This window comes from Mesoplodon mirus (genome assembly GCF_964341445.2).
Source record: "Mesoplodon mirus genome assembly, chromosome: 9".
Lineage (NCBI taxonomy): Eukaryota > Metazoa > Chordata > Mammalia > Artiodactyla > Ziphiidae > Mesoplodon > Mesoplodon mirus.
The window spans coordinates 69,584,605-69,597,358 of record NC_138985.1 but is presented as its reverse complement, the minus strand read 5'-3'; the positions used below and the strand labels follow the sequence as shown (position 1 = coordinate 69,597,358).

Here is a 12,754-nt window from a genome sequence, read left to right as displayed (position 1 = left end):
TTAATTCAGTATAACTTCCAGTGGAGTCATACCCCCAAATCTACATATTAAAATAATATTATTTTATTATAAATTACTTTTTATTTATTTGTATTACACTTACAGCATTACGCATACACATATCCTTCTTTAATTTATGTAGATATTTCATATGAATTTCATTACAGGGTAGTAATGGAGAATTCCAAAATATCTGGTGCAAAAGGGTACACTGGGTCCGATACAGTTGAGAACCACTGAACTGGTTCTTCCTCTCAATCTCTTACTGTGTACAAATAAATCTGGTCTGTTATTATACTAGCAGTTTTTATTCTATTATCTTGACCTCTCTAGCTAAAGCAACATCCTCAGTCACCTTCTAACTTTAACTTCTTTTTTTTTTTTTTTTTTTTTTTTTTGCGGTACGCGGGCCTCTCACTGTTGTGGCCTCTCCCGTTGCGGAGCACAGGCTCCGGACGCACAGGCTCAGCGGCCAAGGCTCACGGGCCCAGCCGCTCCGCGGCATGTGGGATCCTCCCAGACCGGGGCACGAACCCGTATCCCCTGCATCGGCAGGCGGACTCTCAACCACTGCGCCACCAGGGAGGCCCTAACTTCTTTATTACACGTACAATACCTGAAATCACCCTGTCAATGGATTGTCAATTCTGGCACTCAAATATTTGTTGCCTGCTATCACAACCTAAATCTAGCACAATGCTAAGCACTTAGTACTTGGTAAATATCTACTGGCTTATTCTTTACTCATTCAGTGGTTCTTTTCCCTTCCTCTACCCGTCAGAACACTTATCTCATAAATGTTCACTAATAGTGCTTTTTGATGGGGATAAGAACCTTGTGAGGGTCTGTGTTCTGAAAAGAGAGTGGCGAGCAGTTCTTTTTGAATGTTTTAAGGAAGTAAGCAAGCAGTTCTTTTGAATACCTACCCTTATGTGTCAAGTATTGGCACTCCCATATTTTCTTTTGGAGCTTTTCAGAGGACACTGGGCAAGCAAGGCCACAAGTAGGTAAAGGTAAAGGTAGGAAGAATTTAAAATTTTTTAAATTAAAATTAGTTTTCCTGAATCATTTTTCTGTCTCTTAAAGTTCAGGCATAGAATCAGGCACACATACATTCAAGGATAGGTTAGCTTTCAACAGAAGCAGTGGGAGAGTGAGGATTCCTACACTGAGTTAATCATCTCTAAAAATCTCAGTGAATTAAGGTAATAATCGTGTTTATTCTGAATAATGGAATAATTAAAACCATGATTTATAATGATTTAATTGTGTAAACAAAAGAATTGGAGGTGATCGAAACATGGAAAGTAAGTACTTAAGGATTCCTAATTTCTAATTATTTTCTTCCCTCTTTCTTCACCACCAACTATAGTCCGTGTGTGTTGAATGAAACCGATGTGAAACATCAATATTTCTAAATTACCTTTAAGAAACATCAACTAGAAGCTTAATTCCTGCATAAATTCTTATCATAAAGACATATATTAGAACTAAGTCTGTGATTATAAAGCAGGATAGTTACTAGGTGAGAAATCATTTCAAGGGATCTTTTTCATGCATCCTTCATATATATCATGATGCATATTCAGTTGACCAAGGAAAAACAAGAAAACATTTCCTCACCTTTTTAAGATGTTTGGCTTTACACATACGGGCCTAGAGGGTTCTTGTTAAGATTAAAAAATTAATTTCAGATTTCCAAGTTTTATAACCATTGACAAAAACTTCATAAACTTATCATTTGTCCTTTGTGGATTAAGCAACAGTTTTAATGGGCACTCTCAGTTCAGAAAATCAAAGCAGAGAAAAATCCAGGGCTCTACAATTTCCCAAAATTGAATTTTATTATTGGCCACAAATACTATCAGTTGCTTTTTGAAGTGACAGTCTCACTTCACTCATTTTCCAGAAAATGAATGAATGCCCAATACCCAAGACTGAATAACAATTTTTTGTCAGACATTTTAGAGTGTTTCATTCTTGCAACTCGAACAATCATAAGTGCTCTTCCTCAGACAATCATCATATGTGGGTATGCTTTATGCATACTTCCCATTTAGTCACACAGAATATTAAAAAGATGTGTGCACAAAGGTCCGAATTTAATAAAATTAATAATTCTTATTGGGACTTGCCTGGTGGTGCAGTGCTTAAGAATCCGTCTGCCAATGCAGGGGACACGGGTTCGATCCCTGGTCCGGGAAGATCCCACATGCCGCGGAGCAACTAAGCCCGTGCGCCACAACTACTGAAGCCCACTCACCTAGAGGCTGTGCTCCGCAACAAGAGAAGCCACCACAATGAGAAGCCCGCGCACTGCAACGAAGAGTAGCCCCAGCTCACCGCAACTAGAGAAAGCCCGCGCACAGCAACGAAGACCCAACACAGCCAAAAATAAATAAATAAATACTTAAAATAATAATAATAATAATAATAATTCTTACTGCTTTTTCAAGGATACTCTAAAGCAAAACTGAGGTTTTGTTTTGTTTTCTTGTTTTTTTTAAAACATGTGAGAGTGTGGCAGAGAATATAATGACTTGGCTTAGTATCCCTGACTTGATTAGTGCTCAGGGCCAGCAGTTCTACTCACCATGCTTTGCACCATCAATGCAAATGTCAACACAGTGAAAAACGCAAATAACATTCTTAGTTTTATTATGAAAATGGTTTTGACCTTGGAGACCTCCAAGAATTTGCAGACCACACTTTAAGAACCACTGCCCTAGAGCAATAGTTCCCAAACAAGATACTCCAGGACAAAGTTTTCACCAATATGCAGTAAAAGGGGGAAAAAAAGAAAAAAAAAAGACAATGTATTAGACCTTTTTTCAAAGCTAAACCTGCTAAATATAAAAGACTGTTCTTTATTCTGAGTTATGGTTTGTCCTTTCTTTGGTATTAAAATATACTTTCTTTTATGAAATGAAAGGGGAAATAAGATGGTAGTTTGTTGACACATTTCAGTCAGTCAACAAACCAAATCATTAAAAAACGGCATCTAGGTAGCATAGCAGATTGGGAAATTTATATGAAATACATATTTATCTGAAACACATGCCACCAACAAGACCAGTTATTAAGCACCTTAAAAAATCCCACTCCAGGGGCTTCCCTGGTGGCGCAGTGGTTGAGAATCTGCCTGCTAATGCAGGACACATGGGTTCGAGCCCTGGTCTGGGAGAATCCCACATGCCGCGGAGCAACTAGGCCCATGAGCCACAACTACTGAGCCTGCGCGTCTGGAGCCTGTGCTCCGCAAAAAAAAGAGAGGCCGCGATAGTGAGAGGTCCGCGCACCGCGATGAAGAGTGGCCCCCGCTTGCCACAACTAGAGAAAGCCCTCGCACAGAAACGAAGACCCAACACAGCAAAAATAAATAAATTAATTAATAAACTCCTACCCCCAACATCTTCTAAAAAAAAAAAAATCCCACTCCAAGGATGCCTTCAATTGCACAAACTTCACAGTGGAAATATGTAGAATGAGTAGAAGTGACCGTGTGTCTCATTTCCTCATATAAGCAAAAAAACAAACAAACAAGAAAACCATGAAAAAAAAAAACCGGTTTAACTAGATGATCTTTAAATTCCCTTCCAATTGACCCTGGACTCAGTGCGATTCAAAGTTCCAGGTAGTTAACTAATATATGCGTGGTCCTGGAAAATTAGGGGAAAAAACAAAAACTAACTTACATAAACTAACTTACATATTCAAAAAATACCTTGAAGTACCAAAAAACTAACAATCAAGCCAACATAAACAATACACAAGATAGTAATAACATCGGAAGGCTATTCCATCATCAAAGTTTACTTCAGTTAACTAGTTCCACAGTCTTACTACAGATGGATAATTTGCACTGCAGTTCCAGGCTAACGTGGCAGAGGGAGGGGTTTGGGTGTATGTTTTTCCAAATTAGATGTATTCTCCCTTCTAAAGTGAAGTGAAAAAAAAAAAAGTTGAGAGTTAGAGAAAAGACAAAGGAACCACACCTAATTTCATTTGGGGAGGGTGGGTGGAGGGACATGGAGAATAAGCATTCACAGCGCTTTGGTATCAAGAATAAAAAAAAAATTAAGCCCATAGTGAAATTTCAGAATAAAACACTACTGAATCAGTCAGGCTCAAACCAGAAAGAAGTAGATAAAGTGGCAGAATTTGCCGAATTTTCGGCAGCTCTGCCTCAATGAATTATTTCCGAGGGAGGGATCCACCCTCCATAGCTAAGGCAAGTTATTGCATCAGGCGCCCGTGCAGGAGAAACCCATTCGGTGTTCACTACTAGGTCATCAATCCCCGGGGTCCTATTCCGAGCTTCTGGCTCTACCTGACTGGATGTGAGAATCCCTTGGAAATAATCTTTTCCTTGCCCTCTCTAAATTCTGATATTCATGCAGTGCCCTAGGAAAAGGAGGCCTGTATTAAATCACCAAGCTCTCCAGCCCATGAAACCTCCCTCCCTTCCGCAAAATCAAATTTCAAAATGTTCCATACGAAGGATGGCTGACTTCACCGAGTCACTCAGGGACATTTACAGCTTCCCACGTTTACGATCTGAAAGCTCACTCATTCTGGGGAACCCAGAAAAGGTGACAGAAGCGAAGGACGATGAACTCACATTATTAGAAAAGAAAAAAAAAAAGTTCAACACCTCCCCACATCCACGTTTCAACTATTTTTATTTCCTCAACGGACCATTCGGCTAACTAAGCACCGAATGAAGGAAGATGTCAAGGAGTTAACACTATTCAAAGCATCTTGAAGATTAAAAAACAAGAGTCAGACAGTGAGAAGAGAGAACCCGTAGCTTCGGCTCGTAATTGATCAGGGAAGAATTAGGAATCTCGCCACCCAGAAAGCACAAAGAACACAGCAGGGACTGGAAATCTTCAGTTGAGACTATTGAGCTAGGACAGGAGGAGAAGCAAAGGGTCACAGATCCCAGCCCCATCGGAGAAGCAAGTGGTACGGGCAGTAACAAGGATTGGGAAGGGAGAACAGATCGCATGAGGAGGGAGGCAGAACGTCGAGGGATCCGAGGAAGTCACCCCAGGAGAGGGGAGGACAGGGGTCCACCGGAGGGGAGGTGGCCGGCGCACGCGGGGACTTGGGTCCAACGTGGGGAAGGCGAGGAAGATGCCTAGAAACCAAGGGCTTCCAGGGAATGAAGGAGAGGGATAATCGGTGAGGTGGACCGGTGCCCGGGGAAGAGAGAGAGAGAGGGTGAGAAGGAGGGGACCAGGGAGAGGAGAGCTGGGGCTGAGGGGAAGGCGAAGAATGCCGGTACCTGCTGGCGCACCGCTAGCCTGAGAGGTGCCAGCACCTCCTCAGCCCCCGCACCATCCATGCTGCTCCGGGATGCGGCAGCGGGGAACGAGGTCGGGGCGCGGGCTGGCTTGCTGATGGGCCGGCAGGGCAGAAGAGGAGGCCGGGCCGGGAGCCGGGGCGGCGGCGACAGCAGCAGAGCGGCGCGGGCAGCTCTAAGCAGCGCCGGGCGCAGAGAGGGCATGAGACCGCTGCCCTGGGAGGTCCGGAGGGGGCGGCGGCGGAAGCGGCGCGCGCGGCCGGGCCGAGTGCATGATGAAATCGCCGCGTAAACGCCGCTGTGCGCGCGCAGCCGCACATTCCCCACCCCCGACGCGGCGTCGGGTCGCCACCAGCCGATTCGACACAAAATCCCGGAAGGACCCGGCATCCCTCAGAACCCCGAGAGGGCTTGCTCCACCGTGGGCGTACGGGAGGGCTGCGAGGTCCCAGGTAGACCCCCCCCCCAACGAACAGATTTGCACGATTATGTGTCAGTGGGCCTTCAAGGACGCAGCTCCATCCGACACATGCTGACCGAAGCTCACGAGGACATTCAGAGCACAGGCTTGTACAGGGGCACTGACGCCCTGGCTGACCGACGGGAGTACACACTTCTGTTTGTGTTCTTTCGCCCCCTGGTTCTTAAAGGCTCATTAGACATCACATCAGATAAGGACTTAGACTCAGTGTTGCTCAGCTCAGATGAACCTCCGTTAAGGAAACAGATCAAGAGAGGTTAATGATTTGCCCACCTTCACCCATCCATGCCTTCCAATGTCAAGACAAACGTTGGGGAAAGGAAGGGGAAGAATGACGGGCTTTTTGGAGAAGATCAGTGCTGGCCAGCCTTTGAAGGGCGAACAAGATTTGAATCAGCAGAGATGAGAAAAGGCTGGGAAAAGATAATGTGCCGGAGAGTGGAGATGAGCGTCCAGGTGCCTGGGATTCCCTCTGCCTGGCCTTGCTTCAGCTGACCTCCCTCTTGTAGTTAGGCCCCCGCTGATGGACCCTCCGGAAATGGCTTCTTCCCTCCCTCCTGCCCCAAGGGCGGGTTGACTGCGAAAGCTGGATTCCCTTTCTACAGAGGGAATAGAAAAATAAAGAATGTATTAGTTATAGAAATAGCATTGCACACACCCACCAGAATGCCTAAAATGGAAATGATGGAAAGTGCAAAGTGATGCTCTGGGACTCTCCCACACAGCTGAGAGGAATGTGGATTTGTACAGCCGCTTTGGAGAACTCTTTGACAGTAGCTACTGAAGCCAACCATACACACCTTATGGGTGGCCAGCAGTTCCACCCCAGGAGTATACAAGAGTAGACAAGCTCAACAGAGTGAAGTCGCCTTTCCCAGAACTGTGAAATTTCATATTCTCTTCCTGTTCCGGTTTGTGGTTCTGGAGAAGTACACACAATTTACCATAAGCAGAGCAGGTACAGAAGGACCTTCTGCAATATTAAACAATATGTATTTTTAAAACTTTTATTTCAAGATTTGATATTTACTAGTCAGAATTTTTATTTGGCTTTATTTTAATAGGTAATTTAAAAAATTTTAATTGAAGTATAGTTGATATACAATATTATATAAGTTACAGGTGTACAAGACAGTGATTCACAGTTTTTAAAGGTTATACTCCATTTATAGTTATTATAAAATACTGGCTATGTTCTCCGTGTTGTACAATATATCCTTGAAGCTTATTTTATACCTAATAGTTTGTACCTGTTAATCCCTTGCCACTATATTGCCCCTCCCCCTTCTCTCTCCCCACTGGTAACCAATAGTTTGTTCTCTATATCTGTGAGTCTATTTCTTTTCTTATAGTCACTAGTTTGTTTACTTTTTTAGATTCCACATATAAGTGATATTTTAGTTTTTTGAGAAACCTCTATACTATTTTCCACAGTGGCTGCACCAATTTACATTCCCACCAACAGTATATGAGGGTTCCCTTTTCTTCACGTCCTCGCCAACATTTGTTATCTGTATTCTTTTTGATGATAACCATTCTGGCAGGTGAGAGGTGATATCTCATTGTGGTTTTGGTTTGCATTTCCCTGATGATTAGCGATGTTGAGCATCTTTTCAAGTGCCTGTTGGCCATCTGCTTTTCCTCTTCGGAGAAATGTCTATTCAGTTCTTCTGCCCATTTTTTTAATAGGGTTGTTTGGGTTTTTGCTTTTTTTTTTTTTTGATCTTGAGTTGTATGAGCTGTTTATATATGTTGGATATTAACCCTTTAACAGTCATATCATTGCAAATATTTCTCCTATTCAGTAGGTTTCTTTTTGTTTTGTCGACGGTTTCCTTTGTTGTGCAAAAGCTTTTAAGTTTAATTAGGTCCCATTTGTTTGTTTTTGCTTTTATTTCCTTTGCTTTAGGAGACAGATCCAAAAAAAATATTGCTACAATTTATGTCAAAGAGTGTTCTGCCTCTGTTTTCCTCTAGGAGTTTTGTGGTTTCTGGTCTTACATTTAGGTCTTTAATACATTTTGATTTTATTTTTGTATATGGTGTGAGGGAATGTTCTAATTTCATTCTTTTATATATAGCTGTCTGATTTTCCCAGAACCATTTATTGAAGAGACTATCTTTTCTCCAGTGTATATTCTTGCCTCCTTTGTCATAGATTAGTTGACCGTAAGTGTGTGGGTTTATTTCTGGGCTCCCTATCCTGTTCCACTGATCTCTCTGTTTTTGTGCCAGTACTATGTTTTGATTACTGTAGCTTTATATAGTAAAGTCTGAAGTCAGGGAGCATGATTCCTCCAGCTCTGTTTTTCTTTCTCAAGATCGTTTTGGTTATTCAGGGTCTTTTGTATTTCCATACAAATTTTACAATTATTTGCATTTTTAAAACTTTTATTTCAAAATTTGATATTTATTAAGCGTAATTTTTATTTGGCTTTATTTTTAAATTAATTAATTAATTTATATATTTGGCTGTGTTGGGTCTTCGTTTCTGTGCGAGGGCTTTCTCTAGTTGCGGCAAGCAGGGGCCACTCTTTATCCCGGTACGCGGGCCTCTCACTATCTGGCCTCTCTTGTTGCGGAGCACAAGCTCCAGACGCGCAGGCTCAGTAGTTGTGGCGCACGGGCCCAGTTGCTCCGCGGCATGTGGGATCTTCCCAGACCAGGGCTCGAACCCGTTTCCCCTGCATTGGCAGGCGGATTCCCAACCACTGCGCCACCAGGGAAGCCCCTTGGCTGTATTTTAAAGGTAATTTTGAATTTATATTAATAGTTTTCTATATGAAAAGCAATTAAAATTTTTACACATACTCTTAGTTACATTTTTATGTACGTTCAAATTCTGTACACTTTGAATACAGTTACATCTTTTTCAAAATTCTTTAGGTCAGTAATGTCTCATCTATGTTCGTGTGAGGACAGTCTCATCACTAGTCTCCAAATCTGTCCTTTCCCCGCTCCAGCTCATCCTCCCCACTGCTGCCTCAGTGAGTACTTCTAAAAGGCAAAGCTGTGCTTGTTGCACGTCTGCTCAGGACACTCCGTTAGGTCCACATGGCCCTTAGTAGAATTTCCTAAGTGGTTTTCCTTAGGAAACTACTTCTGCAAGACAGTAATAATGGCTTATATTCTTTGAACGCTTACTAGGTATCAGTTAGTGTTCTGAGTTATCTTGTGTAATTTACTCACCAATCCAGTGAGACAGGATACATAATAATTCCCACTTTACAAATTCAGGATTCAAGACACTAAGATATTAAACAGCTACGGTCACACAACTACTGAGAGTGGATACCAGAATATGAGGCTGGGGCAGGGAGTGGAGGGGAGTGGCAGTTTTGCCATGCAACTCATGAAGCTGGTGAAGCTTTCAGTGAGCATGGGAACCTGCTCATTTGGATGCACTCTCTCAAGGCTCTGGAAGAGGCCCTAGCACTGTCTACACATGGTCATATTTTTTTCTTTCTTTATTAAAGTTCTTTATTTGAAGGAGTGAAATTTGCATACATTGTAATGCACAAATCTTAAGCATAGTTCAATGGATTTTAACAAAGGAATTCCCACTTATAACCCACATCCCAAACAAGATAATGAGCGTTTCCCTCACCTCACAAAGTTCCCTCCTGGGCTCTGTTAATACCCTCTATTGTTTTGTCCATTTTCTATTACATTGATTTCTACTTTTATCTTTATAATTTTTCCTTTTACTTAATTTGGGTCTAAATTGCCCTTCTTTTTCTGGCTTCTCAAGGTAGAAACCTAGATAATTTATTGTAAACTTTTCTTCTTTCCTAAATCAAACATTTAAAACTATAGATATGCCTCTAAGTACTGTTCTAGTTGAATCCCCAAAATTTGATTGTTGATTTTATTTCCATTTAGTCCAAAATTCTAATTTTCCTTATGATTTCTTCTTTGACCTATTAGTTCTTGAGGGAGCATTATTTAATTTCCAAATAGTTGGGGCTTTTAAACATATCTTATTATTTTTAGAATTACTTTCTAGTTTAATTCCTCTGTGCTTTGGGAAAAACTTTTGAAATTTGCTGACTCCGATCAGTTTTATGACCCAACACATGGCGTACCTCGGTGACCGTTCCATGCCTTAAAAAGAACATGCATTATGCAGTTGTTATGTGTAGTGTTTTATAAATGTCATTTAGACAAGGTGGTTCGTGATGCTGTTCAGATCTTCTTCATTATTAATTTTTTTGTCTCCTGGTTCTATCAATAACTGAGAGGATGTTAAAATCTCTATGATTGTGAATTTGTCTATTTCTCCCTCTAGTTCTGTCATGTTTGCTTCACATATTTTGAATTTATTCAGCACATACACATTTGTAATTGTTACATCTTCTTGCCAAATGACATTTTTGTTATTATGAAATGTTCATCTCTAAATATACCTCTTGTCTTTAAACCTATTTAGTCTCACGTGAGTATAGGCACTCCAGCTTTTTTATGATTAGTGCCAATGACCAATGCAGAGCTGAATCCTCCTACCATAAGCCAAGTGAGTGAGCCACCTAGGAAACAAGTTCCTAGCCCCAGTCTGGCCTTCAGCAGACTGCAGCACCAGCCAACATCTTGACTCCAACCTTCTGGAAGGTCCTAATCCAGAACCACCCAGCTAAACTGCTCCCAAATTTCTGACCTACAAAAACTGTGAGGTAGGGCTTCCCTGGTGGCGCAGTGGTTGAGAGTCCACCTGCCGATGCAGGGGACATGGGTTCGTGCCCCGGTCCGGGAAGATCCCACATGCCGCGGGGCGGCTGGGCCCGTGAGCCGTGGCCGCTGAGCCTGCGCGTCCGGAGCCTGTGCTCCGCAGCGGGAGAGGCCACAACAGTGAGAGGCCCGCGTACTGCAGAAAAACAAAAACAAAAACAAAAAAAACCTGTGAGGTAATAAATATTTGTTGGTTTTCTTTTTTGTTGGCTTTTTGGGGGTTTGGGGGCTTTTTTTGGCCCCGCCCCATGTCTTGTGGGATCTCAGTTCCCCGACCAGGGATGGAACCCAGGCCCCGGCAGTGCAACTGTGGAGTCCTAACCCCTGGACTGCCAGGGGAGTCCCGATATTTGTTGTTTTTTAAGCTGATAGATTTTGGGGTCATTTGTTACACAAAAAATAGATAGCTAATACAGGGTTCTCCCCTGAATTGACCATACAGTCCCTTTTCTTGAGAAGTGAGTGGCCAAACTGTTGGCCTTCAAGAGACCTTGTGGGGCTTTGACAGTGACAGTGTCACAGCAGAAAGAATAGTGTCCTCCTTGAATCTCGTTACTATGTACAGAAGAGCCAGGAACCTGTCATACAGTCGTTCGATAAACATTTACCTTTTACTTGAGACGCAGAGGTCTCCAAGGCTTGATTTTCTGGGTCTTCTTCCCTTAGGTGCAGGCAGCTCTAATGGGGGCTAAAGCAGGGAGATGGCCTGAAAAAGATTTTAAATGCAGGGTGAGTGAACACCCCCTGTGATCCAGCTGATCTAGCTTCCTTGATTCTCTCTCACTGACTTTCTTTTCTGGCTCCTGGGTCATTAACAAAGTTTTGCCTCAACCTCCAGCCTGCCTTAGCAAAGATTTATTTCAGCTTCTGTCCTCTAAAAATAAGGAGGCAAGGTCCGTTGAAACCTGAGTGAAATTGTCTATGGCTGAGGCAGAGTGGTTTATCATCAGATTAATTTCTATTTGGATTTTACTGGTGTGGAAGCATTAGGAGGAAAGAAAACTGCTTCCCTTTCCTTCCCTCCTTGATTCCCAGGGCATAGTTAAAGGACGACTTTTATCTTCTAACACTGTTAAATTAGGGGGCGTGGGGAAAGATGGCCAACCAGGGGCTTGGAAAGTGAGGAGCGGAAGTGGCTAGAGTGGCAGGATTTTCTCTGAGACAGGGAACCAAGGTCTGCGGATCTCAAGAAATGGAGACCAGCAAGTGTTCCGAAACACCGTTCTGGCCACAGTGCCAGGGTCTCGGTGAGAAACGCTTATGCAGCACCCCTAGGGAGGCTGGATCCAAGTGCCAGGACTCCTAGCCTTTGAAAGGATCCCTGTGTTCCAGCTTGGCATGCAAGTGACCTAACGATTGGCCTTCAAGGGACTTCTTAGGACTTGTTCAGTGAATGTCCCAGCAGTGAGACAGTGGCCTCCCTGAATCTTTCATGCCGCTTAAAAACCCTGGCACCTGTCACATAGTCATTCAGTGACATTTACAGAGTGCCTACTAGGTGCCAGACATTGTTCTAGACACTGGAGGGACAGCAGTGAACAAGGCAGAGAGACTTCCTGTTCACAAGGAGCTTATGTTCTTTGGGACCAGACTGGCAAGATAAAACTGAGCTGATTTGTAAATAGTTTCAGACAGTGGTAAAGACTCTAAAAATAACAAAGTGGAGAAATTGTATAGAGCATGATCTGGGAGAAAGGTGGTCTGTAGATAGATGGTCAGGCCTCTTTCAGGAGGTGACATTTGAAGGCTATAACGACGACAAGGAATCAGCCACGAGAAGATCTGAGGTAATAGTATTACCTACTTGGCCTGTGTAAAGAACAGTAAGAAAACCCACGTGCCTGGAATGTGAGTGAAGAGGAGAGAAGCATGAAATAAGATCAGAGAAGTAAACCGAGACCAGATCATGTAGACCTTGTTGGCCATGGTTAAAAAAAAAAATTATTTATTTTCAGTGCAAAGGGAAGTCATTGAAACATTTGAAGCAGGGGAGTGAATGGTCTGATGTGTCTTTTAAGAGGATCATTCTGGCTGTGTGTGGAGATTGGGCTGAAATAAGACGAGTGGAGGTCGTGAGACCAGGTAAGAGGTAGTTACCCATAGTTGCCCATTAGATTGCCTAGATCAGAGTAGTAATAGTGGTGATATTGAAAGGGGTTGGATTTAGGAAATATTCTGCAGGTAAAGCAAATCAGACATGCTGTCAATGAGTTGTGTTGGAGGATGAAGGAGAGTCAGGA

The 12,754-nt window shown here is 42.8% G+C and overlaps 1 protein-coding gene and 1 long non-coding RNA gene across 2 annotated transcripts in view; one reads left to right on the top strand and one right to left on the bottom strand.

Annotated features, from left to right (window-relative positions):
- GARS1 (glycyl-tRNA synthetase 1) overlaps positions 1-5,559 on the bottom strand; it is a 41,190-nt gene extending 35,631 nt beyond the window's left edge. The window contains exon 1 of the mRNA XM_082631829.1: positions 5,291-5,559. Coding sequence (XP_082487955.1) covers positions 5,291-5,512 — 222 coding nt within the window. The 5' untranslated portion in view covers positions 5,513-5,559. The remainder of the gene's footprint in view (positions 1-5,290) is intronic.
- A 134-nt stretch (positions 5,560-5,693) lies between these two features.
- The window catches only part of LOC309810079, a 70,174-nt gene continuing 63,113 nt past the window's right edge, over positions 5,694-12,754 (top strand). The window contains exon 1 of the long non-coding RNA XR_014294936.1: positions 5,694-6,747. This is a non-coding gene — a long non-coding RNA (uncharacterized lncRNA). The remainder of the gene's footprint in view (positions 6,748-12,754) is intronic.